Source organism: Calidris pugnax, unplaced genomic scaffold (genome assembly GCF_001431845.1).
Source record: "Calidris pugnax isolate Ruff unplaced genomic scaffold, ASM143184v1 scaffold39, whole genome shotgun sequence".
Classification (NCBI taxonomy): domain Eukaryota; kingdom Metazoa; phylum Chordata; class Aves; order Charadriiformes; family Scolopacidae; genus Calidris; species Calidris pugnax.
The window spans coordinates 2,552,487-2,579,031 of record NW_015090828.1 but is presented as its reverse complement, the minus strand read 5'-3'; the positions used below and the strand labels follow the sequence as shown (position 1 = coordinate 2,579,031).

Below are 26,545 nucleotides of genomic sequence, written 5' to 3'. Positions count from 1 at the left end.
TAAAAAGACGGGGGGGGGGGGGGGGGAGGGGAGTCTTGGTCCCCCTCTCCCGCTGAGCTAGGCATGATGGGAGGCTACTGGGTGAAGACCTAGGAACAAAGTGAGAAAGAGCTGTGTTTTGTAGGAAAGGTATTAACTTGTTCCTGAACAAAAGAATGAGAACTTGAAAGGGTTATTTTCTGATGTTTTGGCATCCTTCTCTTTGCCCCTTCAGAGATCCACCCAGCGTGCCTTGTGTTGAAGCTTTAAATCAATGGGAATAGGCCAGAAGGAAATAAAAGCAGCTCACAATGTGACAAGGAGTGGTGTCTGGGAAAGGACCAAGTGTAGCAGCTGATAAAGGTGAGTGAAAGAGGAGATTCTTCACAGAAACGGACCATCATGGATGGGGGCAAGACTCCCCATGCCACATCTGTCCTCAGTGTTCCCCGATGCACCATGGGTCACACCTGTTAGCTTGGAGGGACCTGGATGCCTGAGTCTTCAAGGCAGGGTGTCCCTGCTGGGGGAGGACAGGACAGGGGATGCTCAGTAGCAGTGCCCTTGGGTGAGCCCCTATGTCAGACCGAGTGTGAGGGCACGATGCTGCCTTCTCACCTGTGGGCAGTGAGGGCCAGAGTGGCCGTGGTGTGGGTGGGCATACACAGGTGGGCAGCTGTGAGCCCACAGGTGCCTGTGCTGGGTAAGGAGGGAGGGCATGGCTGGGAGTGTAGCTGCCAGGGCATGGGGCTTGTGGGAGGGCAACCAAGGCCACATCTGCAAGCACCCTGATGTGTGTGCTGACACGTACTCTTTTTTAAAGTCACTTTGGTTCAACTAAGATTTGTTTTAGTAAGCGGAAACAGGTTCTGCAAAATTACTTGCAATGGAAAATTTATTCTAAATTGTGTCCTGTCCATGACAAACTAGGTAACTATCTGTAGCATACTGTTCTTCCCATTTCTCTCTACTTGGCTCAATCTCGCTCTTTTCAATCCATTGGGATGTCCTTGTTCCCAGCCCATGCCTAAATACCTGATGCATTCTGGGGTTTGGGTTGGTGTTTTTTTTCAGATCACTCTGTATTACCAGAAGCAATGGGTGTTTCCAACTGGTGATTTCACATTTACGTGAGGGTAGAAATTGAACACATCCAGGGTGGCTTGGCCCGGGCGCCAGTTCCTTTGTACACCTTTTATAATTTTCCTTTTCCCCCTATCACTTCTATTCCTCCCCTCTGCTCCTCCCCTCCCTGCCCCTCTTTGCCTCCCCTCCCTGTGCTTCCCTGGTGGCATTGCCGGCTCTGCACAGGCCCAGTTTCTCTAATCAGATGAAGCCGCAGGATTATCTCTCTCCCTCCCTCCCAGGCTCCATTTTATTTCCTCCCCAGCCAAGGGGGGAGGCAGGAAGGGGCGTCACATCTAGGCAGAGGAAACCCCATCTCCCCGTCTCCTGCCTTTGATGCTCTCTAACAATCCCTCCTCCTCCCCCCTATCATATGCTCACCTTAGTGTCAACAGCATCGGGCGGATCAAGGAGCCCAGTTTCTAAAGGAAATCTGAACTCTTGGCTTTCGTTCTCCTCAGATTTCTGAGCATCTATTTTAAATACCCTCCAAGTAACTTGGACAGGGAAGCTGGATGTGCAATCTCTGAGTAAGGGCAAGGTAAGGACCACGGGAGTCACGCATTGCCCGTTCTCTCGTCTCCTCTAAGGACACCGACTCCTCTCTGTTTTGCCAGCAAGTCTTTGAGAGTAACAAAGCAGATGAGGGGAAGGGAGAGGAGCTGCACAGAGACAGACCCAGGCTTCTGTAAGTGCTGTGTTGGCAGCAGGGGGTTGATGGCTGGACTGAAAAGCCCAGGGAAATAGAGTTTTTCTCTTTCACTAAAACAGTGGGAATTATGGCTCTGAGCTTTAATTGAATTTAATGTAGTTCTGCGTAAGGTGGGGGTTTTTGTGCTGGTGTCTTCACTTAGATGTGTATGTATTTGTCTTGCAGAAAGCGTTTCTAGAATATACTTGTCAGTCTTTGGGAGAGAAAAAAGCCCATAATCCCATTCATCTTATTCCTTTGCACATCTGCAAGTTTATGAAGATGCTTTTTGATTATCTGTTGTGTGTATGTTGGGGTGTCGATACTAAAAAAAGAAAAGTGTAAATTGTATTGCTATAAATTCTTACCTTTTAGTATTAATCTGCCAGAGAATGGTTTCCCTTGTTTTTTCCACCATGTGTACCGCATATTTTTTAAATTCCTAAGAAGTTAATATCCAACACAAGAGAAAAATGAGGAATATTTCAGTGCCTCTGCAAATCAGCTTTGTTTTACACTCTTCTTTCCTAGATAAATGGTCGATAACATTTAGAATGACTGATAAAATTTTCTTCATGTCTTTTCCAAGGTTTGATTTGGTCTGACTTTTTATTGTCACTAGAGTGAATGTGTTAAATTGGAAAACATAGTAGAAGAGCGTTTTGTGCATATGTTGTAGTTCATAACCTCCTATGATTGAAAGTAAGAATTTGTGCTGGTGCCCTTCTGGATTTTAGGGGAAGAGGTTTAAAAGGGAGGGGGAGAGCAACCAGTTATTTCTGTTTAGAGAATTCTAAACATGAAAGGTGCCTGGGAAGATAACTGTTGGATAATTCTATTTTGTAAAATGTTGAGCTTGTGCATAAATAAGATGGGCCATACAAAGATCAAAATCTACCTCCTTTCCAGTGACTCATGCTTCAAAGTAATTTGATGCAAAAATGTTGATTATTTTCTTGCACCAAGATATTGATTAAAGCTTGCAAATAGTGGTTTGCATGTTTAAGGTTAAGCAAGTGTCTCAATGTTTGCAGGATCTAGATCGCAGCAAGATCTGAGTTCAAAGACCTCTGCAAGGAGTCTTTGTGTAAAAGAATTAGGTTTAGGGGAGGTTTCATTTATGAGGGTGAATTAGATGAGGGCTTCATGTTTTCATGTTGCGACTCAGTTACTCTGTAAAACACTCTTCTCTGATTGTAGAGATTTGTTGTTTTTTACCATGCAGACATTTTATCTTAGCTGTACTCTAGAGAGAGCTGCAGCTACAGTTTAGTTTATCTGACTCTTATCTAGGGCTGCATAAAAATAAAAGCAGTAAACTGTTTACAGCATTGTGATGTCTAAGCTCGTTTATAATACCAAATGTGGTAATTCCCCATTAGATAACCATAGCAAATACACTTTTTTCCTTGCATAGTAAACTATACATATTCAAAATAAACTTGAAAAATAAGAGTATATGAGGGAGGGTAGAACAGAAAAAAATTGTTATTGATTATCATTATGCTTTTGTATTTTAAATTTCTTTCTATTAAGGGCAATGATAGAGGGTAAATTGGAGGTAGCTTCAAAACACTGTGGATGAGCACTGGTATTTACTGGACCAGTGAGATACTGTTACACCTGTCTGTAGGCTGCTTAGTTCTGTGCAGAACAGCAGCAAAATCCTCTTCCTTCTTCAGCAACTCTTCTGGAGGTTAAAGAGGCTGAATTCTCCATTCCTTTCCCCTATAGTTAATGTTTTAAAATGAGAATGGAGGTATTTGACTGGTCCCTTGTATTTGCAAGCAATTATACAATCTGCAAGAGAATGCGGTCTGGGATGGTTTCGAATGCTTGGGAACCTGACAGAGTGCTGTTAATGGTATTTATTAATGTTCTGTGTTCTATAAGTATTTTTCTCAATGAATCAAAAAATAAAAATCCTATTTTTGTTATCATGTCATAGTTTTATTGTTGCAAGTGATCCTCAAGTCATTGGACAATTCTTTTGCTTCCTAACAGAGACAAAAGTTTGTATCTTTGGTATATGTATGTGATACTGTGATATTTTATTGCTTGTCGTCTCAAATCATTCCGGGCCAAGAACAACAGTATAGTGTGAATCATAGACTGCAAATGATCTTACACTTTAATTTCCTTGTCAGCCTTGCACTCTTTATATTTTTTTTTTTTTTTTTCCTCTGTGACCGTGAGCAGCACCATAGGGTTTGTGGGCATTGGCCTTTTGGTAAATTCTTGCAGTTTCATTGAACAGTAATTAGAGTTTTTTAACTGGTGTAAACTGTAAAGCTGCATGCATATACAGTATCATATGTGAAAACACTTCTTTTTAAGCTGTTAAAATTCTGGAAGATCTGAAAGAAGGGGGGAATGAAAATAAATGTTGGAGTATAATCGTTGGGATTAGCTGCATGGGGGATACCATGAGAAGGCAGTGAACTGAGAGGCAGAAAATGAGCCATGCTCTGGTTAAGACCATGTGATGCAATATTTCGTATGGATTCAAAATAACTACTGTATTAATCTAAAGCTGTGCAGCTGGCAGCTCATATGTATGTTAAGAACTATCCTTTGGGAGTATCTGATTTCTTAGTGGATGGTGGGGGAAGAAGGTGGTCTTTTTCATTTTCAAAAGGTCTTTCAAAAGTTATTCAGAATCAACTTACGCTTAGAGAAATTATCTTTAGCAACAGGAACCACAACAAATCACTTTGGGGCTGTTAGATGTATATATATGTTCAGAGCGTAGGAATAGGGACAGGCTGACTAAATGAAGTTGACATCAGCCAGGCTTTTGCTAGCGTGGTGTTGAGTGTGAGCATTTAGCACATGAGTTATATCCAAGCATCATTCTGCACCAAAAAAGCATCGTAAGAAAGATCACCTTTAAACTGGCCTGTCCCTCGGTGCATCTTTAAAGTAGTACGTCTTCCAAAATTATGGCTTCACTCTTACACAATGTGAGTTTAATACAAAATGGAGAAAGGACCAAGAGTATTTCTCCATCTGTAGAATATTTGCTAATTAAGCTTTAGCAAGGGCACACCTGAGTGTGCAAATGAAGGTTAATGGGATTGAGCAGTTGTAAGACCTTCATTTGACTTGGAGAGCTTTACTGCAGTCAACAGCGCGTAAGACTGACAGAGCCCGGTTCATCTGTGCTGAATTGAAAGATCCAACTTCCTTTTTAGCTCAAACTAAGCAAACCTGACATGGATATTGGAGAGATGATGAATGCACAAAGCCACCCCAACTCTTCTAAACTGGATTTTTTATTAGACTTAAAATTATTTTATTGCTTTCTGCAAAGAATCTGCTGGGAAAGTTTGGTGTTTGTGACTGAACAGGGTGGATAAGTACATTTTGAAAGGAAGATACATCTTGTTTTAGCATTTTTAGTTGGTTCTGTGTGGCCTCTAAACTGTGGAAGGAGTGGAGTCCTTTTGTTGATTTAGTAACAAGAAAGGTGCTAACAGATTGGAAAGAAACTTTTGGAAGTTCGTTGCCTCCTTCATATGTATCACATTGCCTGTAGAATACAGGGATCACTCTTGTGGTTCCTTTCAAAATTCACTCCTGTTTTACCTCATTTCAGTAAAAGGTACAGGTTCCACTAATCAATTAAACAAATGGTTTAATATTGCAAAATGATTCCACATTCCAGCCTATTTTGAGGCTCAGGATGAGAAGCTATATGAGAACTTCTCATTGGCAATGACAGCTAAAAGCACATTATGAAAACAATTAAAAAAAAAAATAAAAAAAATCATTGAATCATTCTATTTGGAAGGGACCTTGGGAACTCATGTATTCCAGCCTCCTGTTCAAAGCCCCAACAGCCATGAGGTCAGATCAGATGTCTTAGTGTTTTGTCTACTTGGGTTTAGATATGTTCTAAACCAGTGTTTGCAAAGCAAAAAATTCCTGTAGCAGAGACTTAGTTCTTCATAATTAGTATCTTGCTGCTAGCAGTTAACAGTGAATGCTTAAAGAGTTATCCTCCAGCTGTCCATGTTGGACAGGTGGGATCGTCCTCTACCCTTGTGATGGCAGGAACCTGCATTGCCTTGTTGTTCTGAATTTATATCTCAATATTATGTATTTCTGACATCACTAAATGTTAATAAGGAAGTAGAGACTTCTGCAACTCATTTTGTGGTTGAGATTAACCAAGAAAAGGGGAAACTTGCTTGTTTACATAAAGCAGGGTGTAAACACAAGTTCTGGAGGAAGTTCTTCATGTACTTAGATTTGACAAAACATTTGCAAGCTTTAGTCTGCTGCTTTACTTTGTCTTGGTTTTTCTCTCCTTAAGCTTTGGATAGCATCTTGGGAGCATGGGCTCTCCTCTAGCCAAGCTCTAATGTTTTTCTTCTCTCAGTTTTAAGGGTAGAGAGATGTTCCCTTTAATCTCTTTCAGATGTTTTTTTCTGAAAATTGTAGATAGTAGTTGCCCACATAGGTCTGATTAGACCACAAAATAGCAGGGAGAGGTGCTTTTTTGAGAAAGAGACACCACACTTGGACGTAATAACCGTTATTTATGACAAAATATCAAGTTTAAAAAGGAAACTTATTCTTCCTAGTTCCTCCCATGTTCTTTGTTTATATAGTTTCAAAGCTAGTTTATACTGCAGTCAGACAAAGGCAACGTTTAGCAACACTGTGAACATGATTAGATAGTCTTCTTTTTAGTCCTTTTCGATATTTGACTATCGTAGCACCACTTACCCCTCTGGATAGAGATTGCCAGTTCTTTTCCAGCTTAAAGAAATATAAAAGAGAGCTTGCACTGTGAACCAAGGATTTGGATTTTTCACAGAATCTCTCTGCCAGAGAGATTTCCAGGGAAAGTTCATCATAGTAAATAAAAGCTTGTAAGTGAATGCAGAACAAAGCGGTCTGCACTTGTCACAGCTCTGCTTGTAAAGGTATAATGAATCTATTAACATATAACAAAGCGTTGCTACTTAATATACTATGTGTATAGAATAAGCATCTTGTTAGCATGCATATTATATCATATGATATAAAATATATAAATATGACACCAAATTTGAGAAATACTATTAATAGTAGTTCTGTGTATTTGGAATCCTTAAGATTACTCATCCTCACCTGATGCTGGGAAGCTGGAGGAGGGGGTGCTTTAACCAGATGCTTCTGAGGCATGGATAGTGTCTGAACTTTACTGGTAAGATGTGTTTTTTGCACGTACAACAAGAATTTCACGTAGAGATGCTCTATTTATTTATTTCAAAACAAATATTATGAAAGAAGAGCCAGAATACATTCTTCTCAATGTCTTATATTTAAAATCTCTCATTCTGGGATTTTAGAATGCTCTGCAATCATGAATTAAGCTTTTAAATACCTACATCAGGGGCTTCTGCATCTAATCCCTGAGTCACAGATGAGTAAACTGAGTCACAAAGTGAATGACTTGCTCAAGGTCATACCGTATGTCAGTGAGCACAGACAGAATTAGAAAGCAATTGTTTCCTCTTTCTAATTACTGAGCAATTGTTTTTTTGTAATCTAGAAGTCAGTCTGCTTCTGCAGAGAGCAAATTCTGGAGGTAGATGCCTTTTTGAATCTTTTTTTTCTCCAGTGTTTTGTGTACAGTTCATAACCACTGTCATGTAAATAAAAAATTTAAAGTTTTTTGTAGCCCTTCTGAAGTGTTCAATCACAGGGAAAAATCAGGGAACAAGAAATGAGGGGAAACTACTAGGGCTTGCTAGATAAGTTGCCAGGGTTTTCTAGGCAGGAAAGAGATTTAACCACTACATATAGAAGAAGAATGAACCATCTTTGATTGTTTTGGTGGGGCATCTTTCAATCTGTAAATATTGTCTTCCTTTATCCAAACAGACATATTTGGAGAGCTTCAGATTACTGTTACTTTTGTTTGTCACCAGCTGTAGAAATTGCCATCCTTCTATTAAGGATGATATGTGAATCATGAAAGCCGCTGTACTTGTGGCTGTATCTAGTCAGTACTTTTAGGGCAGGTCTGAGCTTGCTTTGTCTGCCAGCCTGACTAGTTATCAAGCTGTGATTGCTATTGGCATAACACTGAGCCAAGCGGGAGAGCTTTTCTGGGAGGCTGGGTGAGTACATAGTGGCCAAGCTCTGCCCTTTGGCCACCTCCTTCCAGTCAACACACACACACTAACTGTCCTTCAACTCGCGCAGATTGTGTGACAGAGATTTAGGTGTCAGATGCACTTTCGTTTGTCAGGGTGGAGCGTCTCGTTGCCCTCATGTTCAGAAGTAACTAACTACAGTGCTGAATCCTGAAGTTAAAGCTAGGATACCCATAGGGCAGAGGGGCTAAGCCATACTGAGTTCACATCTTCCTTCTAACTGTTGCTGTTTAGCTTTCAAGCAAACAGCAAAAATGATACTTTGAATATTTTCTACTAAAACACATGAATTAACAAGTCACTTTCTACTAAAACACACGAATTTACAAGCCACAATTTTAGCTACTTAGTCAGTTTGGGTGGCATTTGTTGGATGCACAAACTGTGCCTCTTTTGTAAGAAGATTGCATTAATACATAGCTGTACTCCCTTGCTGTGGGATTGCAAGTAGGCCACAAGCAGGCTTTTGATTTTCCTTATGATTTTTAAGTTCATGATGCTTCACAGGCTACTGTGATACACCCAGTTTGCAGGCTTGGGCCTCTGGTGGGTAGAGGTTTGCTGAGCAAGCTATGGTAATGGTTTTTTTGCAGAATTCCAGATCAACGGGTTGCTTTGGGGATAGTCTGTTCGGGACTAAAGAGTGGACCCAAAAAGGGAGCTCTGAGGAGGATGAGTCATTCAATACCAGACTGAAACTGTCCCCTCCAAATTGGTACGTGTGATGGAATAGGATTTGATCCTCAGCTGTGAAGAGGAAAAGGTTCACCTAGTGTCTGTCTCTCTGAAATAAACCCAAATGCCACAAGGCTTTTGTTCCTCCAGTGGACATCAGCAGCCAGTCATTCTTAACAGCATAAACCAGGCAGCTGAATTAACAGTTTCATTTCGCATAATTCTGTTCTGCTTAAACCAGAAAGGCAATTAGATTAATGTACCACTTCTGTAGGCACACACTGTTCACTGTTAGCATGATTCTAGGTCAATGTTGCCTGCTGTCGTGATATTTGATGGATTTTTTTTTTTTAAAGCCCCAGCTGCTGAAAATAGCTGATTACATGACCATATCAGCACATTTCATTCGTAATAAAAAAGTTTCAAGTCTTCTGACTGAAGAGACGAGCTTTAAAGAAGTGAGCTGTCAAATACTAACAGTGAGCATCAAATATGACTGTACAATATCTCCTGTTCTGGCTCTGTCATGTATATTGTAGGGCAGCTTGTACGCTGAGGTAGGTCTATGTGCACATGGAGACATAGTGGGAGTAACGTTTTGCTTATAAATTTCTTCTATAAAAAGATCAAAATTCTAAGAGATCTCTGAAGTTGTTTCTTGGACAAATGATTAATAAGGAAGGGTGGTGAAGAGGATGCGTAGTTGCAGAGTGCATCATGTGGTGGTGTCAGGACTACATCCCAACACATGCCTTCCTTGTGACAGAGTGCACCCCTCTCTGGTTTCCCAATAATTTATTTGCAGCCCTGTGTGAATTCTTGTTCCTGGAAATTTAAAGTTGTCATTAAAATAGTCCCCTTCGGTTCATCCTTCTCAGGCTCTTCTCTCACGGTGCTCTCATTTTAGCATTTTTCATTTTAGAATTTAGAGTTCCCAGCTCTTCTTTCTTGACTCAGACTCTACCAGGGCTGGGAGCTGCCTCTGCTGCTTCTTAAAAGCGAATGCTAATCCTCTTGCATGTCTTACGCTGTTTGGATGATTGTGGACATGATGGCTTTGTCATTCTGCTTTGAGGTGAATATATTGGCAAATGTTTGAGTCTATTCACTTTCTGAAAAGGCAACTATTTTATTATCCTGTGGTAAGGTCACTGGTGACCATGAACGTAACCCATGGTAACTTCAGCGTTACGGGAAGAGATCTCCGCTTGGGTCCTGAGTAAGGAGATGGTTGAAGTTCATTAACACTCAGTAATAAGGGCAATCTCTCCTTTACATCTTGTTGCCAATCAATGCAGAGAGATGTCTGTCCAGTGTGCTCAGCTTCAGATAGAGAAAAGACAGAGTCAGGGTTGGAAATTTAAAGCCACGCCTGGTAGGCAAACTGATAATTAACAGAAATGAAAGAAAAGCTGTGATTAGTCAGCTTATAGGTACTTAAACCACACACAGTCTATGCTTTTGCTGTGCTGAGCACTGGGTGTCATAACCCTTCTGCTCTTGTGTTTTCTAGCCTGTTAAACGTTCTCCTCTCCTACAAGTGAATTATGGTGATCATGTGCACCACTGTCACTGGTGCTTCTGGTGTGGCAGAACTGAAAAAAGAATCCCATTCATTCACATACTCTGTATGCACTTGTCTGTTGTGTGCAGCTGATGGCATTTGTAGACGCCCAGATCAGTCTGTCCTGTAGATCTGTCCCGTACTTGGAAATTTTATAAGATGACCCAAAATACTTACAAGAGGGCATTAGCAGATTGAACTGAACAAGGCATAGTTAATTTATAATGCTATTCCAAAATGGAAAGCCTAAAGGAAGATGATGGATTAAAGGTTAAGTAATTGGGGTCTCAACCTGATTCTGTATTAATCTAGTTGCATTGATATAGCTGTATTTATAGAATTTAGAGAAAGTCCTTGAAGTTCCCTGATGAGTGATACCTCTTCCCTTATTTTAACTCCTCTATTTCGTCCTTTTCCTTACATTTCACAAAATAAAATAACAATTAAAACCATAAAAAAAACTAATCCCAGACATCTGAATCTCTAAGCTTTTTACCACGGCTAATCTTGTTTTGCCAATGCCTTTCAAGTGGTTTCACTCCCCCCACCCAGCAGTAGATATTAGTGATTACCCTTAGTGGAGTATTTCTTTCAGAGGAGTGTAGTCAGGGAGAGGCCCTCAGGTGTCATAATACTAGTGTGTCAATCTTTGTCTAAGTGCAAAACAGATCTTTCTTACCTTGTGCAAGTAACCAGTAATTCTCAATGTGGGCAAGCAGGGACAAATTTTTAGACACATTTGATTTTAATTTTTTTTAATTTTGGTGGTATAGGCCTCTTTAAAATGAGTACAGCTCTTAAAGAAATTAATATCATATTATAGGATACTCCTTTTTGTCATTTTACCATGGTAAATAACTATCTTAGAAGTTCGTTTGTAGATGCCAATAAGGAAGACACATTGCTTAAAACACCAGGCCCGAAGAGAGCACAGTGTGTATATGCTGCATTGCATCTGGTACCCAAGGTAACCCGGCTGTTCAGGCAGAACTTTAGTTATTTGTGACTGTGCTGCCACAAGGCAGGTGTTAGCAGTGTTTATGGCTAAGTGACAGCTGCCCCTTAGGTTATAATTAAAGTTCTGCCATTTTAAACATAAAGTGCTCTTGCCTTTTCAAATTTATAACTGTGGTATCATAATAAGATTAAATAGAGTTAAGAACCTACATATAGCAGCCTTCTATTCAAGTAAATCTCATAAGTTAATTAAAATCACACTATTCTCCTTGTATAAAACATATATGTGTTTGTCTTGGAGTCTGGGGTTACTGCAGAAATTCTGTGTTTGTCTCATGAAGCTGATTATTGTACAGGTTACCAAAAGCTGATGCACAGCAGGGACAGAGTGATGCAAACAAAGGAGCGAATTCTGGGCAAAGACCTTGCAATCCCCTAACACTGCTTGTCTTCTCAAATGGTCCTAGTGCTCGTCCCAGGGGGTCCTGGTCAGTACCTGAAATTAACAATCATCATCCAAAAATTTCAGTATGGATCAAATCACCTAACTCTTCCAAATTCCACACTTGCATATTAATGATCTCACATCTGAAATCCACTCTGATTTATCACTTTTTTTTGTAGTCAGATGCTGGGTTTGAAAGCACAAAATTAAATGTATGAAGGAAAAAAATTTTATTTCTGATTGTATGATCTGCAAAGTGAAGAAGAAGGGTGAAACAGTCTGCAATCACTATTACAAATCCTGTTGATTTTTAGGTTGATCATCACAGTTCTATAAAACAAAAACAAACTGTGGAAAACTTAGGGAAGTGACTCTCTGGCATTGCAAGTATTTTTCTAGTAAATAGTATTACATTTTAAATTAGATCTCTCTTTGTCTTATCCTGAATTCTGCAACTTGTATGGTTTAATTTGTATGGCGATTCATACTGCATCACAATATATGTAGTTACTGTAGTAGCAGAGTACTTAGAAAAGAGCATAGACAAGAGTGCTGAATTGTGGTGCAGATTTTTTGCTCAAGACAGTACTCAAAATGAAAAAATCCTTTCCTGGGATAAAGCATCCAGGAGCTGAGTTACTTTTATGGCGTTCTTGTAGTTTGTTTCTTTGCTTGTTGGAGGGAAAGCAAGCATGGCTGGAATTCTTTCATTATTATCTTATGTTCATGCCACACGTTACTATTCTCATTAGGAGAACCGCTGGTTTATTTTGCGGATGTCTTGTTTATCATATCCCTCTAGTGAAGCCTGCCAATGCAGGGATGAAAGCAATCCCTAGCAAATACATAATGCAGGAACTAAACACAACCATACTGAAATATCGTGTGGTATTATATATTACATGAGAGCTTGCTCTACATATTGACGTGATAGCAAGGAATTATTCCACTTGATTTCCACTTGTGTTTCTTGTCAAAATTGTAATGACAAGTACAAGCATCCAATACGAAAATACTGAAGAATTTTGGAATCATAGATAATTTACCAGTGAACACCTTTCAATCAATAACATATGTGTTATTTAATATTCTGAGACTAAATTTATCAGTGCATTAAATAGGTCGCAACTTTAATCATAAGTCATAGCAAAATACACATTTGTTGTTTTAAAGTAGTCCAGTGGAATTAGTGAAAGCAGCCTAGATCCCCTCATAAGCTATCTGAAGCTAAGCCAAAAATAGTGGATGTTAATTCCATTTCTATCCTAATCCTTTCCCTGCTTGTCTAACAATTTTCTATATATTCATAGTAAGGTCTCTGCCTCAAAGTTCATGCTTTCTTGTTTGTGTATTCTGATGCAGATTTCCTTTGAATTTCCAAATGAGAATCTCTCAGTTCGACTCAGAATCTACAATAGGTATTTCTGAATAAAATTGCTTCCTATAAATTAGGTAATTATTTTTTAGAAATCAAAGTTAAGCAAAGTAGTCTTCTCTGCCCAGCATGTGCAAAAAAGTTGTTTCAGGTCCCTAAGTAGGCAGAAAGTCAGCTGTGTTTATGCCCATGTTTTGTGGGGGTAATCCATCCCTGATTAGCTGATTCAAAAAATGCGATGGCATTGCATGACTGTGAAATTATAGTAGAGAGATTCCATATTTTGGTTGGGTTTGGAGTTTTTTTTGGTTCTTTTTTAAAAAAGTTTGTCACCCCATTCTCAGTACCTGCCCCCAGCCCCTCCCTGGTACAAGTGCTGGTAAAACCACCCAGACACATCTGCTCCCTGCCCCTTCTCAGAAGTCATCAGCTGGATGCAGTCTGTGTGAGCTCACCTAGGGAGGGACATGTCTCTGGTGTGTGGTCTGAAGTTAGGCAGGAGATCTTTAGATTTGATATCAGGAAGAATTACTTTACTGAGAGAGTGGTCAGGCACTGGAACAGCCTGCCCAGGGAGGTGGTGGAGTCACCATCCCTGGAGGTATTTAGGAAACGTGTAGACGTGGCACTTCAGGGCATGCTCTAGTGCCCAAGATTGTTGTTTTGTGTCTGTTTGTGGTTTGGTGGGGTTTTTTGGTTTGGTTTTTTTTGGTGGTTGGACTCGATGATCTCAAAGGTCCCTTCTAACCATGAAGATCCTGTGATTCTGTGTGTCTCTTCTGTAGGGATGTACATATGAGAATTGTTGTGTACCCCGGGAATCAGGGAGTAGAGTGATAGGATGAGGGGTAATGGTTTTAAACTGAAAGAGGGGAGATTTAGATTAGATACCAGAAAGAAATTCTTTACAGTGAGGGTGGTGAGGCACTGGAACAGGTTGCCCAGAGAAGTTGTGGATGCCCCATTCCTGGAGGTGTTCAAGGCCAGGCTGGATTGGGCTTTGAGCAATGTGGTCTAGTGGAGGTGTTCCTGCCCAGGGCAGGGGGGTTGGAACTCAATGATCTCTTAAGGTCCCTTCCAACTCTAACCATTCTATGATTCCATGTTTGAAGCTTCCTTTCACCTAAAACTCAGTATTTGTGACTGAAGATTTCCATTAGTAAATGTTGTTTCACCTCAGTGTGTGTGAGAGCCTTGGCAGGTGTTACCTTTTAAAGAGATTAAATGTAAAGTCTTCACCTTGCAGACAGCTATGCTCTGGTGTTTAATCCTATTGACTCCTTTGAACTTTGTGTGGCAGACTATACCCATATGTGTAAGTGGCTGCAGGATAGAAACACGCTGGAGGAGACGAGTGAAATGTTTTAAAACTGTCACTTTCCCAGTTCTTGCTGCTAAATGCTGAGTGAGATATTGTGCGCAGAAATATATTGATGTCTTGCCTGGCAAGAAGTGGTTGCTCTTGAGTGCGGCTGTGCTCAGCAGTGCCCCTAACTCAGGAATCTGAAATTCTGTTCCTGGAAGAAAAAATGCTTTTGTGTTGTCCTTAGATGCCACCAGCCCGCAGAGTCCCACAGGCCAGAGCGGCTGCGTGGCGCGCAGGGCAGGCTTGGTGCGGCTGGAGTCCGTAATGAATTTAATTTCCCACTGAACACGCACGTGTGAAGGAGGGGAAACTGCCTTTTCTCTGCCCACAGTCCAAATTGGAGTGAATCCTGATGCTGGATATTGCTGCCAATGGCAACTCCCTACTACGCAGCCCACAGTGAAAAGCTGCTCAAAGAAGTGATTGCAAATACTGGGTTGTTTTTTTTTAATGTTTTCTTGCTCAATTTAATTTCATTATGGAAAACAGCCAACACAAGGGGATTTCAGGTGATGGGAAAATTGCAACCTGAACTATTAGCTTGCCAAAGTTAACAATGAAAATGGATTTAGAAGCGTAAGCACTGATAGCCCTCTGGATCAGCAGCAGAGCTCTTGGTTTGTGGCAAAAGGTGTGCTTTTTATCAGTTATGTTGACAGATGACTCAGAGCCTGTAAATATCATAATAAAAGGATCACATATTAAAAAGCCTCTCGCTGAGAGGTTTGGATGTGAGGCTTTGCAGCCACTGGTCTTTTGGTGTTCTAAGTGAACTTTCCAACAGGAAAAGCACATTTACCGAGTGCTTTTGTCAACCACGTGTACATACCTTTCTTATTCCACACATTAATTTGGAAGGGAAATTTGGTAGGGGGAAAAGAGAGAACTTGTTCAGTTCTTGAGGCTTTGTTAATGTTTGAAAGCTCCAGCAGTGACTGGATGACTTCTGAAATGACAATGCCAAGACACTAAAAACTGAACAGCTTTTTGTTTTGTGAAAACAGTTAACTTTATTGGCTTAATGGCTACCATGACATAAAGCTATCTTCTTTGAAAATGCTTCTCTCTTTGCTTAAGTTATATGACATCTCTGGATGTCCTGAAAATGGCTCCAGTAAATTTAGGGGAGGTGATACTTGGCAATGTTGAGATTGTGATTCTTAAAACAAATTATTTTTTTTTTCCCTTTGTGTTTTATGAAATGGAAAAGACCCCAGAATTTCAATAAATCCTGAATCTAATTCAGGGAAAAACCCTTTGGGGAAAATGAAAATGGAAACTGGCCAGTCTGAGTACAAAGAGACTACAGTATAGTGGGTTTTTTTAAAAGTATTTGTGAACTGTGAAAAGCAAGAAGCCCAGGCAGAAGGTCAATAGTGATTATAGTTTCCAGTGCATATATTTCCTTCTTAAATTTCTTCTTCTCTACCGTTTCTTGCAGATATCTCTTTTTTGCCATGTCAGCTGACAGCCACCAGCTCCACACTCATTCCTACCAGGATGCACTGAGTTCTACTTGTCACGGTCTCTTGAGTGTCAACAGTCACCCCCTGTCGAAGAGCTCCTCAAGTTTGGCCTGTACTGGGCAAACAGGTTTAGAGGAAAGGCAAAGCAACAAACAGGAGCTGAAGAAAAGCCACAGTAGCACCATCTGCTATAGCCCGGGAAATGAGAGTGATGCCAGGAGTGCACCGAGTGCTGGATGGTCCTTCTCGCAGTCTGGGATGGTGGGACTTGGACCAGTGGTCCAAACCATAAGCAATCAGTCACCCGATGGCAATTCACAGAGCAGAACCAAGACTACAAACCATTTTCTTACCACAGAAGAGTCCCCAGCATCCTGGGAACTGGGGGGTGCTAGGATGTGTGTAAAGAGCAGCACTGTTGAGAATGTTTCTTCAGCCTGCATTGTACACCAGCAAAACATGTGTGAAATGGAAGAACCAGGAATTGCCCTTCAGAGAAGCCACTCAGACCTAACTTGCAGTTGCAGACAGCAGACTTATGTCACTCACATAGAAACCAGTTCTACGCACTCCAGCCTGAGCTCTTCCAGCTGCTGGCATGGTCCACCAGTGACTAGGATGTCTTTCCAAACACAGAGATATGGATCAGAAACAAATGAAAATACATCTCACTACCAAGACCTTGTGACTCATCTTCCAGTTCTACCTAGAGACCAAAAAGTACCCACAAATAGCTTCGACAGCGGTGGTATTCCACGCAACACTACTGTTTACACAGACCCTGGAACCTTTCACACTGCTGTCCTAGGACCTCACATGCCTGGAAATGGTTTCTCAAACAGGACAATGTTCAATCAATCCACTGGGATTATTCATGGTGGTCTGATTTACGGAAATATTCCGAACTCTGCATACTCACCCATGGTGATGACAGTTCATAACAATTCTGCAGGGCCCTGTAATATAAGGCAGGACCCTTGTATGAAAGTAGATGCCACCATCCCTGCCTACTGCCATTCTTTGCCCATTCCATCTATACAACTCGTTCCACGGTTGGTATGCTCGGTCAGCGAGACAGGGAAAGAACAGGCAGCACCTGGCTATTTTCATTCCTCTTCTGCTTCAGACATTCTGACATACCCTAAGCTGGTGTCTTCAGTGAGTGAATCGGGCCTGGATGCCAAGAGAGTCCTGAAGTGCTGCGGCGTTCCTGGAGAACAACTGCAACATGCTCAACACTGTGCTCAGCAGGAGAGAGCTCCTCCAGAAACGAAGGCTGCCTGTGTTGCCTTTAGTAGCCAGCAAGGTGCAGACATGGTAACGGCAACTAAGGATATGTGGACTATGACCTCTATGAATGATTTAACCAAAGGGCTGAAACCAGCTCTTGAGCGTAGAGATGCCGAGGTACAAACTCTTCCAATCATGGAATGCAAATCTGTGGCAACAAGCCCAGCAGCTGCAGCAGAAGGTCACTCGCATGTGTTCCCAGAGGTGAACCTGGAGCAAGACTTGGAAGCCCCCAAATCTCCAGTACGGGAAGTGAGGTGGGATGATGAAGGAATGACATGGGAAGTATATGGGGCATCTGTGGATCCAGAAGTCCTTGGATTAGCCATTCAAAAACATCTCGAGATTCAAATAGAACAATTCCAGACAGAGCCTACTGAGCTGGCTGGGAAAAGCCATGAGGAGCCCTCTTCTGATAAAATGGGGAAAAAAAGGCCGTTCAGAACAATGATGCATTCCCTGAGATATCCGAGCTGTTGTGCTCGTTCCAGTACTGCAGTGGAGTGAGCACAGCTGTAGGACAGCTGTAGGACAGCTGTGCTGCTTTTAAAGTGTAAATAAACGCCGACTTGTATGTGTTAACACAATACATGTGGATAATCCACTTCTGGATATGTGGGAAAAAGTCAGTGACCATCAAATACACATCAAATCAAGGAAAAACCCGTGCTTGGGCCATATAACAGAGAACGTAAGGTTGTACCTACATCATGCCATCTGAATGCTCCTGACTGTATATAATGTAGCACTGTTTTATTCTTTTATGTTAGTTTTAAATCATATTGTAAGGAATGAGACTTCTTTTCTAAATGATGCATCTTTTTAAAATAATGGAGATTTTTTTCTGTATTTTAATAATTTAGGGTTAGAAAACAAAGTTAGAAAATGATGCTTTAATCAGAGTCCTTAGCTTTCAATCCTACTCCCTTAAATTGTTTTGGGAACTACTTTGCTGTTAATTTATAATAATGCTGACTATAAACCCACCTTAGCAGTAGACAAACTGGCAAGCTAGTGTAATGCTCTATGACAAAGAGTTGTAACTTTTGCTACATAACTCTGTGAAGTAATTTTGATATTGCTAGTCTGAACTCTTCCCTTTGCAAGATGATGTACAGTTGGAGGATGCTCCTGCAACTTTGGAATTAGTTTGTAGTTACAGTGAATTACACTCTAAATATCCAGAACTGATGTTTACCAAGTGATTGACACCAATGTACAGTATTACCAAAGATGACTCGTGTAATGTGAATTACTTCTTGAACGCCTGTTTGTTAGAGCCATGAAACACAAGCTGTTCAGATCAGTCTGTCGCACTGTCATACCCTACAAATCAGGAGCGGTTTTGTTTTGCTTATATTAAAAGTGATTTCCAGTGAGTTCTTTCTATGTGCATCTATCCTGAACAGTGGTCATTTTGTTGTTGCACAAACCACGGGTGACAGTTTGCACGTAACCTTTGCTCGTCTTGTGTTCCCTGTCTGGTCTGATGTCAAGTGTCTGCTGAAAGCAGGACTTTGTGTCTTCCCCAAGCGCGGCGCTGCGGTTATCTCTGCTGAGCGCCGGCCCTATGGGCAGCTGAGAGGTTTCTTTTCACTCAAAAACAACTTCGCAAACAATTTGCAAGTGAGAAACCTTTTATGACACTGTAATGCAGGCATAGTGCAGGGCCTGTTTGAAGTGCAAGGTTTGTCAAGGAAGCCGAGACAATTGTTTCCAGTGTTGTATGTGGCCTTTGGTCAATGTCTAAGATTCTTCAGGAAACTAGGAATGTGCAGTATTTTTTGATGAAGGGAGAGGAAGAACGTTCAGTTCTTTCTCAAAGGAAAACTTGTAGTGTCGGAGAAGTTACTGCTGTGAAATTATCCGTTCTTTAATTGTGTGTGGTTGTGCTTTTGTTGATTTGGTTCGGTTTTTGTCCCAGCTTCCTAAACCAGTAAGTCGGCAGGATGCCTACATAGTACATACCTGACATCTGTATGTGCTTAGGACAGTTTTAAAAATTCAGCTAGAAAATCCTTAAATATAGGACCTGCTGGACAGAATGTACTGTGATGCATTAATTTAATAACATACAGTAGTTCAAGATCAAATTTTCATCCCTGGACAAAGTGGAATTAGAGAGCTGCATCCTGTGAAACTCACTTTGAGTTCAGGAGGCTTCATTCAGGCCCTGGGACTTCGGCCTCAATAAAGTCTGAACTCAAAAGGACTTTTACACAAACCAAGTCTGAAACCACTGGAATATGACGCCTTACTCAGGATGCCTCCATAGCTGTGAGCATTCAAGTTTTGATAATGACCTTAGATGTGAAAAGTTCCTTTTGTTAAAGCTTTACTAGAAGTAAAGTAATGAATGACTAAAAAAAAGTCAGTTCCGCTGTTAGTTAGCGTTTAGCTAGACAGTTTCTATACAGGCTTATTTTATGGGCCAGAGCATCATAAGCAGTACCAAACGTTGATTTCTTCCTTTCTTCAGATATTATGCTTAGAGAATTTTAACCACTATAATGGCCTGAAACTTCATGTTGTCTGCTAGCTTGTCCTCAGGTGTGCAGGAGAAAGACTTGAACAGTTAAACTAAAGCTCTAAAATAGCAACTTGCTCCTGTGACCATCACAATCCATACTTTTAGGCTACTTGACATGCGGAAGAACCTTCATTCTCCTTCCCATCCCAAGCACTCCTCCAAAATAAAGCTCCCAACTCTTGGAAGATGATAAAATAGTACAGATATCAAACTGGTCAGAAAGAGACAGTTTGCAGAAGGGACTGGAACAATATAGCCAAGTGCCTTGAGTGCTTTGGCTGTTGTATACTATAAAAGCTGGGAAAACTCTTAGATTTCATACAGCTCTAGTTTGAATTACCTACCTTGTTTCTGCATGGTATGGATTTGCTATTACAGTACCTGATTATCATTCCTGGAAGGGAAAAACAAATGACAAACAAGGGGAAAGGACACCAGTGATTTGCTCATCAAGAAAAATAGCTGCTCACTTATTACAGGCTTTGTGAGTCTTTAGGATACTAATTGGAGTTGCTGTTGGGAACAAAATTAGTGTTTGTGTTTGAGGATTTCCTATGTTTTGGACAGGATTAAAATGCAGGGCATATTAATAGAGATTTGGGAGGGGCACCCCAAGCAAAATACTTATCTGAATATTAACTACATGGATGAAGTAATTTCTGGATTGTTTCATTTCTAAGATGGATACCTCTTAAAAAATATAATTTGGATTCACTTTGCATTTGGGTTCTATTTTACTTTTTTTAAATTTAAATGCAGTCAGGTTGTATACTAAGTATTCTTCGTATTAGAGCTCTGTTCAAGCGTTATTCTTCTAACTGTGAGAACTCTAGCTCCATTTTTAAATGTTTTCTAACTTAGCAAAACGCAAATCCATTATATTCTACTTTTAAATATCATTCATGTAGAAGCAGAATGTACATGAGATTTGTCACTGAGCGGGTCAATGCACGGATGCTTGTCAAGCTAGGGTGAAATCAGGGTGTGTTATTTTCTTGAGCCCATTTGAAAGCCAGCTTGCATCACATCCTTTGCATGGCATCAGGCTGCCTCTGCCCCCAGCCGGGATGCCCAGGTACCATTCACAGCCTGTGAAGTTGGGGTTGCCTCTCAAACAAGTCCTCAGTGAGGGCTGGACTGGGACACTGGGAGCTTAACCCATTTGCCTCAGTGCTCCTTCTTTCCCTTGAAATATGGGAACAGCCACCTGGTAATGCAGTATTTTGGATACATTATGTCATCCCTACATGCTGACTAATGTCTCTAGAAGGACCGAATTGTTTATATTATTAGATGGCTGTAGGATTGACAATGGGCTGAGATGCTGAGGTCAGTGGTTCAGCACAGATTGAAGGGAATTGATCCTGATATCAGTATGCTGATGAAACAGCTCTGCAAAAGAGCTACACTAATTAATTTCACTCTGAATTATTATCCTGCTCTAGTAACAAAGGAGATGTGTGAACATACTTACTGTTACCATTCCTGGAGGAGAGGCTAAAACCTGTCAGACATTTGACACTGACTGACCATATCTCAAATTACAGCTGTGCAAATCTTTGACTGTGGGGTTAGAGGATATTCTCTCCGTGTTTTAAATAAAAACTTCCATAGTTAAGTCAATTCTTTAAAAAAAAAAAAACAAAACACTGAAAAACCTAAGAAGTTGATTAGTCAATGTAACATCGGTTAGTTTTAAAATCATTGCATTTATTTGTTGATCTTCTCCTGAAAGTGTCAATTGCCTTTCTCGAGTTGTATTAGTGACAGGTTGCTTAATGGCTGGGGCTCAGGCGGGAGGGCCACCTAACCAAATTCACTCTGTGCCCCCATAACAAACTTCCCAGCGACTCCTGCTGCCCCAGGGGCTGGGGGCGTGCAGCTGGGGGGCTCCCCGACGTTGGCAGCCCTGTGATGAGGGTGCTGTGGGTGGCTCTCTCACCCCCAGTTCAGTCGGTGGTGTTTGCAGACCACTTGCCTTTGGCCTCACGCTGCTGGAAGAGGCCCAGTAGTTGCTGCAGGCTGGATCCCGAGCTGGTTCTGCTACGCGTGGCCACAGGTCTCACCCTTCATATGCAGGTTTTGCTTTAGGAGCCCCTGCTTATCATCCTTCCAGATGTAGCTTAAGAAATTGTGTGTTGCATAGCTGGGGCGACGCTGCTCTGTGCCCACAGTCCCCTGAGGTGGGAGTGAGTGGGGAGAAAAATGCAGTCAGCTCTTCTGTGCCCAACTGTGGCCAGGGTGTTTTAAGGAAAACAAACAAACAAAAAAGCATCTCCACTGTGTGGACAGGGGAATGTATTTCTTCCTGATCACTTCTCTGCTTACAGCCAGTAAGAAATAATGGCAAGCTGGACTAATTGCATTATTGGATAGACCTTTAGTCTTTTAAATCCAAAGCAGTAATGACCTGTCTGAAGACGTGCTGAGGTAAGAGGCCTTCTGGATGTTACTTCTCGTTAAAGAATATGAAAACCCAGGTAGTTTCTCTGAGGAAAAGCGATGTGCAGGGAGATTGGGATAAAACAGAATGTTGGAGCAGAGATGAGACCCGGGAATGCTGGCTCCACGCAGGGAGCGGGGCCAGGTGCCCTCCAGCCACTGCTAGCCCTCTCACTCAGGAGCTTTTCCAACTGTGAAATTGCAATGTTAATACTTCGTTACCATCTGTTCCTTTCAGACATGTTGAGGTGATTAATTTGTCTTCTTAAGCCCCTTGAAAATGAAAGCCATCTATTAGTGCTAAGTAATACTGTTAATTGGCAACAGAGAAGGGGGCAGCATGTGGGTTGAGGAGCTAGAAATAAATAATTCTAATCAACTCCTGCCGTACCAGTTAAATAACTTGCTGGGACCTGCTGCGTCAGTCACTTGTGTCTTTCCCTTTCAGGGGACTTCAGGACTCTAAGAGTGAAGTGAGTTTTGAAGTTTTCTTTCTTTTCCCTCTGCTTGCAACCATGGATCTGAAATGAAGGACACAAGGTGCCTATTGTGCTTCTTTCCAAACCTTAGTTATTTAGACAGGTCACAAGATCCAGCCGACCCTCTGCAAATAAGGAGACCCTAATGCCCATGAGCCTGGGCTGCGAGGGCTGTGTCTCTGCTGAGGGACAGTGTCTGCTGAGCCTGGTGCCTTCTGTGGACCTCACAGTCTGGGGCATCCCCCCTCCTGCAGCAGGGAGCTCCACAGAGCCTCCTGCTTTATGGAGGGGAAGAGCCGGGTAAGCTGTGTGTGTGACGTGGGGGTTAGTGGGAATTGTGTTCCTTTTCTCACTCAAAAGGAAACTGGCGGCCAAAGAGTCTGCCAAGTGTAAAAATGGGTGTGCTCTTTTTTTCCTCCTCTGCAAGCTGGAACGAGTGTATCCCTTTTCTGTGGGGCAGCACCCCCAGCATCTGGAAAAAACAGCGCTGCTTTCTTCTTGCTGGAGCTCCTTCCAGGGCTCAATCACACACTTGCTTGTGGCTTTTACTGCCGGCCTGTGTCAGTGAAGGGAATGGTACGTATCCTTTGCCACGGTCACTTGGATGTCCAGCTTCCATCTTTCCCAAGCTGTAGGGTGCTGGGTCTTGAGCTGACGGCCATCACATGTACAAGGGCCGATGTTTTCAGATAGCAGAGTGCTAAGCTGTAGCTTGTAAGTCTTTAGAAGCATTAATCCTATCTAATATGTGACCTAAACAGATGTCATCTATCTTATTATCAGCCTTTCCATATACTACGGGCTGCGCCACTCAGACGACATGTGAAGGAAGCTTAGAAAACAATGGGGGGAAGCACAAGCGAGGAAATGACACCGCAGACCTCCACCCCACCAGCTCCAGCCACCTCCTGCTCGTCCACGGGCAGAAAAGAAACTCCAGCATCCGTGGTGTGTGTGGCTCAGCGGAGTAACGGAGGAGAGATTTTGTCCCCTGTGGTGTTAAAGGTAGTGTAACACACAGAATCTGGGTCAAGCGCTTCCATGAACTGCTGTGGGCCAGGATTACATCTCTGAGCTCCACCTGGTGCTCAGCGGCTGTGCTCAGCCTGGCAGGACAGACCTGCTCCCCTGCTCCCCTCCTGCGATTTGTACTGTGGAGGGGCAGCTCTTGGCAGTGTGGGGAGCACAGGGAGCCATCCGGGCTTGGGTGCCACCATCCCGCCTGCACCGTGCTGCCCCTTCCCCTGCCACAGACACACCACCATCGGTAACGGCACACACATAAAAAGCCAGTCCTCTCATCTCCTCTGATTGCTTTCTGCAATGGTCGTAGGCAATTCGTGTGCCCTGCCTCTGGCTGTAGCACAAACTGCTTCACTCAGACTGGGGCTGAGCAGAAATTCCCCCATGAAGGTGAATTAAATGCTGTCTTGTGTTCTGGAAAACACAACATTGTCTGGAAAACCCTACAAATGCCATTGCCCTAGAGAATCCAATTTTAGGAACGCCTGTATCTAAATTAGAATTTGTGGTGTGACAGGCTATCTTGTAATTTCTTCCCTGTTTTCATAGTGATCTGGCTCTGCTAATCTTTAGGCTCTTTTGAGTATCAACCTCACTCTAACAGTAGAATTAGGGGTTAATGTAGTGCCATGCTGCAGTAGCTGATCTCTTAAAAAGGATCTTGGAAAAAGATGAGACAAGCGTTTCTGAGAAAGCAAAGAGAAAGAGACCTGTTTTGATCGTGTGATGCCTGTTGTTCATCAACCCACTTCTCCACTCAAATGAGAGCAAACCCTCGAGCCATAACACAGCACAGTGAAATAAACTACTTCTCTGAAGATCCCCTGCGTGGCAGCAGAGCCTGGGACTGAAGCACAACCCACTGCTCGGCTCCTGGGGCGAGCTGGTGGCTGCGAGGTCACTCTGGGGGAAGGCTGGGGACAGATCTGGCAGGCAGCTGTGGGACCCAGTGCCAGGTCATGGCCTGCCTGGAAGGGGACCAAGGACAGACGTCAGAGGGGACACGCAGGAGGAGGGCCGTGCCCCTGGGTTGGCAAGGACAAAGAGAAAATAGCCTCATCCCAGCAGCAGGGCTTGAAGCAACTGGCGATTCCCCTGGGAGCTGCATGAATTTCCCTGACGCCTACAGTGACGACTTTTCTATAATTTCATGCTCCGCTTTGGGACCGTTGCTGTCTGTGAGAGGAGCTGCTGTCAGCCCTGGCATCTGGCTTCCCCTCCAGCTGTGCGTGCTGTGCTGCCATCAGTGTGCTCCACCTCTTCACCTCCCTCTTCAGAGGCGGCGATGTGCTGCTGAACCCTGTGGCAGAGCTGCAGAACAGGGAAATCACATTATGGGGTGTTAAATGTAGAAGTTAATGCAACTGATTCTCTTCAACTAAATTATTGCAGTTACTGAAAGAGGAATGGTCTAAACAGGAACCAGGGGCGTTCTTTAAGAACATGTGCGTAAACCCCATAAAATTTGCTATAAAATCATTGCAGCAGAGAATGTTCCTCAAGCTCTTTGTGTTTTGGGTGGCACAGAGTAGCACAGTTTGGCAGGCCAGCACCTCCGAACTGCAAGAAAAGCTTCTGCTTCTGTATGGAGGCTCCTGTTTCAAGGGGGTGTGGGGGAATGGATCCCACCTTTATTCTCAGACTGCAGGAGCAGGAAGCAAGGAAGTTTTGGAGTGTACAAAGAAGGTCATTAAGCACTTTGGCCAAATCAAGGCAAAGCCAAGTGGTGGCTTTTCAGGAAGGATGGGCTTTATGGTGCAGGACTACACACCTGATCCCCATTCAGCAAAAAGTGGTACTGAACTTTGGCTACAGGAGCACAGTATGTGGTGACAAACACTTCCCGAGGGAAAGTTTGTGTTAATCCTCATTAACTGTTTTTGATATGTATAGATCCCTTTTATGTATCCAAAATGCTTCTCTTCCTACTTTGGTTGGAGGCCTACTGTCAACACTTATCCACAGTTTTATCCGCCACTGAGGAACACCGCAATACATAAACCTCCATCTTTGGTACTGTTTGAACATGGGCAGATCATATTCTTTATTTTTTTCATAAAATTGCATCTCTACCCAACCTTTTGCCCCTGGGATCAGGTGGCCGACTTCTACTTATGTCAGGGTTGAATTATTTGTACACTGGCTTCAGCCCATGAGCCCTACCCACCAGTAAGATCCTGCTCAAAGGAACGGCTCTTTGGTCACGGAATTGTTGGAGTTGGAAGGGACCTTCTAGAGACCATCTAGTCCAACTCCCTGCCAAAGCCGGATTGCCCAGAGCACATCACTCAGGATGGCATCCAGGCAGGTCCTGAAGATCTCCAGAGAAGGAGACTCCACACCCTCCCTGGGCAGCCTCTTCCAGGGCTCTGGAACCCTCACTGTAAGGAAGTTCTTCCTCATATTTGGATGGAACTTCCCGTGTTCCAGCTTGTGCCCCTCGTCCTGTCACTGGGAACCACTGAAAAGAGTCTGGCTCCATCATCCTTCAAGCCACCCTTTAGGTCCTTGTAAATGTAGATAAGGTCTCCCCTCAGCCTTCTCTTCTCCAGGCTAAAGAGCCCCAGCTCTCTCAGCCTTTCCTCATAAGGGAGATGTTCCAATCCCTCCATCATCTTAGTTGCCCTACACTGGACTCTCTCCAGTAGTTCCCTGTCTCTCTTGAACTGGGGAGCCCAGAACTGGACACAGTATTCCAGTTGTGGCCTCCCCAGTGCAGAGCAGAGGGGGGAATGACCTCCCTCGACCCGCTGGCCACGCTCTTCCCTGTGTGGCCCAGGGTTCCATTGGCCCTCTTGGCCACAGGGGCACACTGCTGGCTCATGGCTGGTGGGTGCCCAGAGGAGCTCCTGTGTGCGGGGAACGGCCACCCAGCCCTCCCGCCGCCCCCGGGAAGAGGGGAGGACGGGGATGCCGGAGATTCAGGCCTAGGTCCTGAGGGAGAATCTCAGGCGGGGCAGGCCCTGCTCTCTCCCTCTCCCCCCCC

At 42.8% G+C, this 26,545-nt stretch overlaps 1 protein-coding gene across 3 annotated transcripts in view; it reads left to right on the top strand.

The window, feature by feature from the left end:
• GPRIN2 (G protein regulated inducer of neurite outgrowth 2) overlaps window positions 1–18,464 on the top strand; it is a 32,205-nt gene extending 13,741 nt beyond the window's left edge. Inside the window, exons 4-5 of one of the 3 annotated variants that reach the window (XM_014940393.1) lie at window positions 215–342; window positions 15,771–18,464. In XM_014940393.1, the coding sequence (XP_014795879.1) occupies window positions 15,787–17,592 (1,806 nt within the window). In that variant the 5' untranslated portion in view covers window positions 215–342; window positions 15,771–15,786 and the 3' untranslated portion in view covers window positions 17,593–18,464. Of the gene's footprint in view, window positions 1–214; window positions 343–1,516; window positions 1,646–1,707; window positions 1,793–15,770 lie in introns of those variants that run through there. The other 2 variants (XM_014940394.1, XM_014940395.1) reach the window with 2 other exon arrangements.
• Window positions 18,465–26,545: the final 8,081 nt, after the last annotated feature.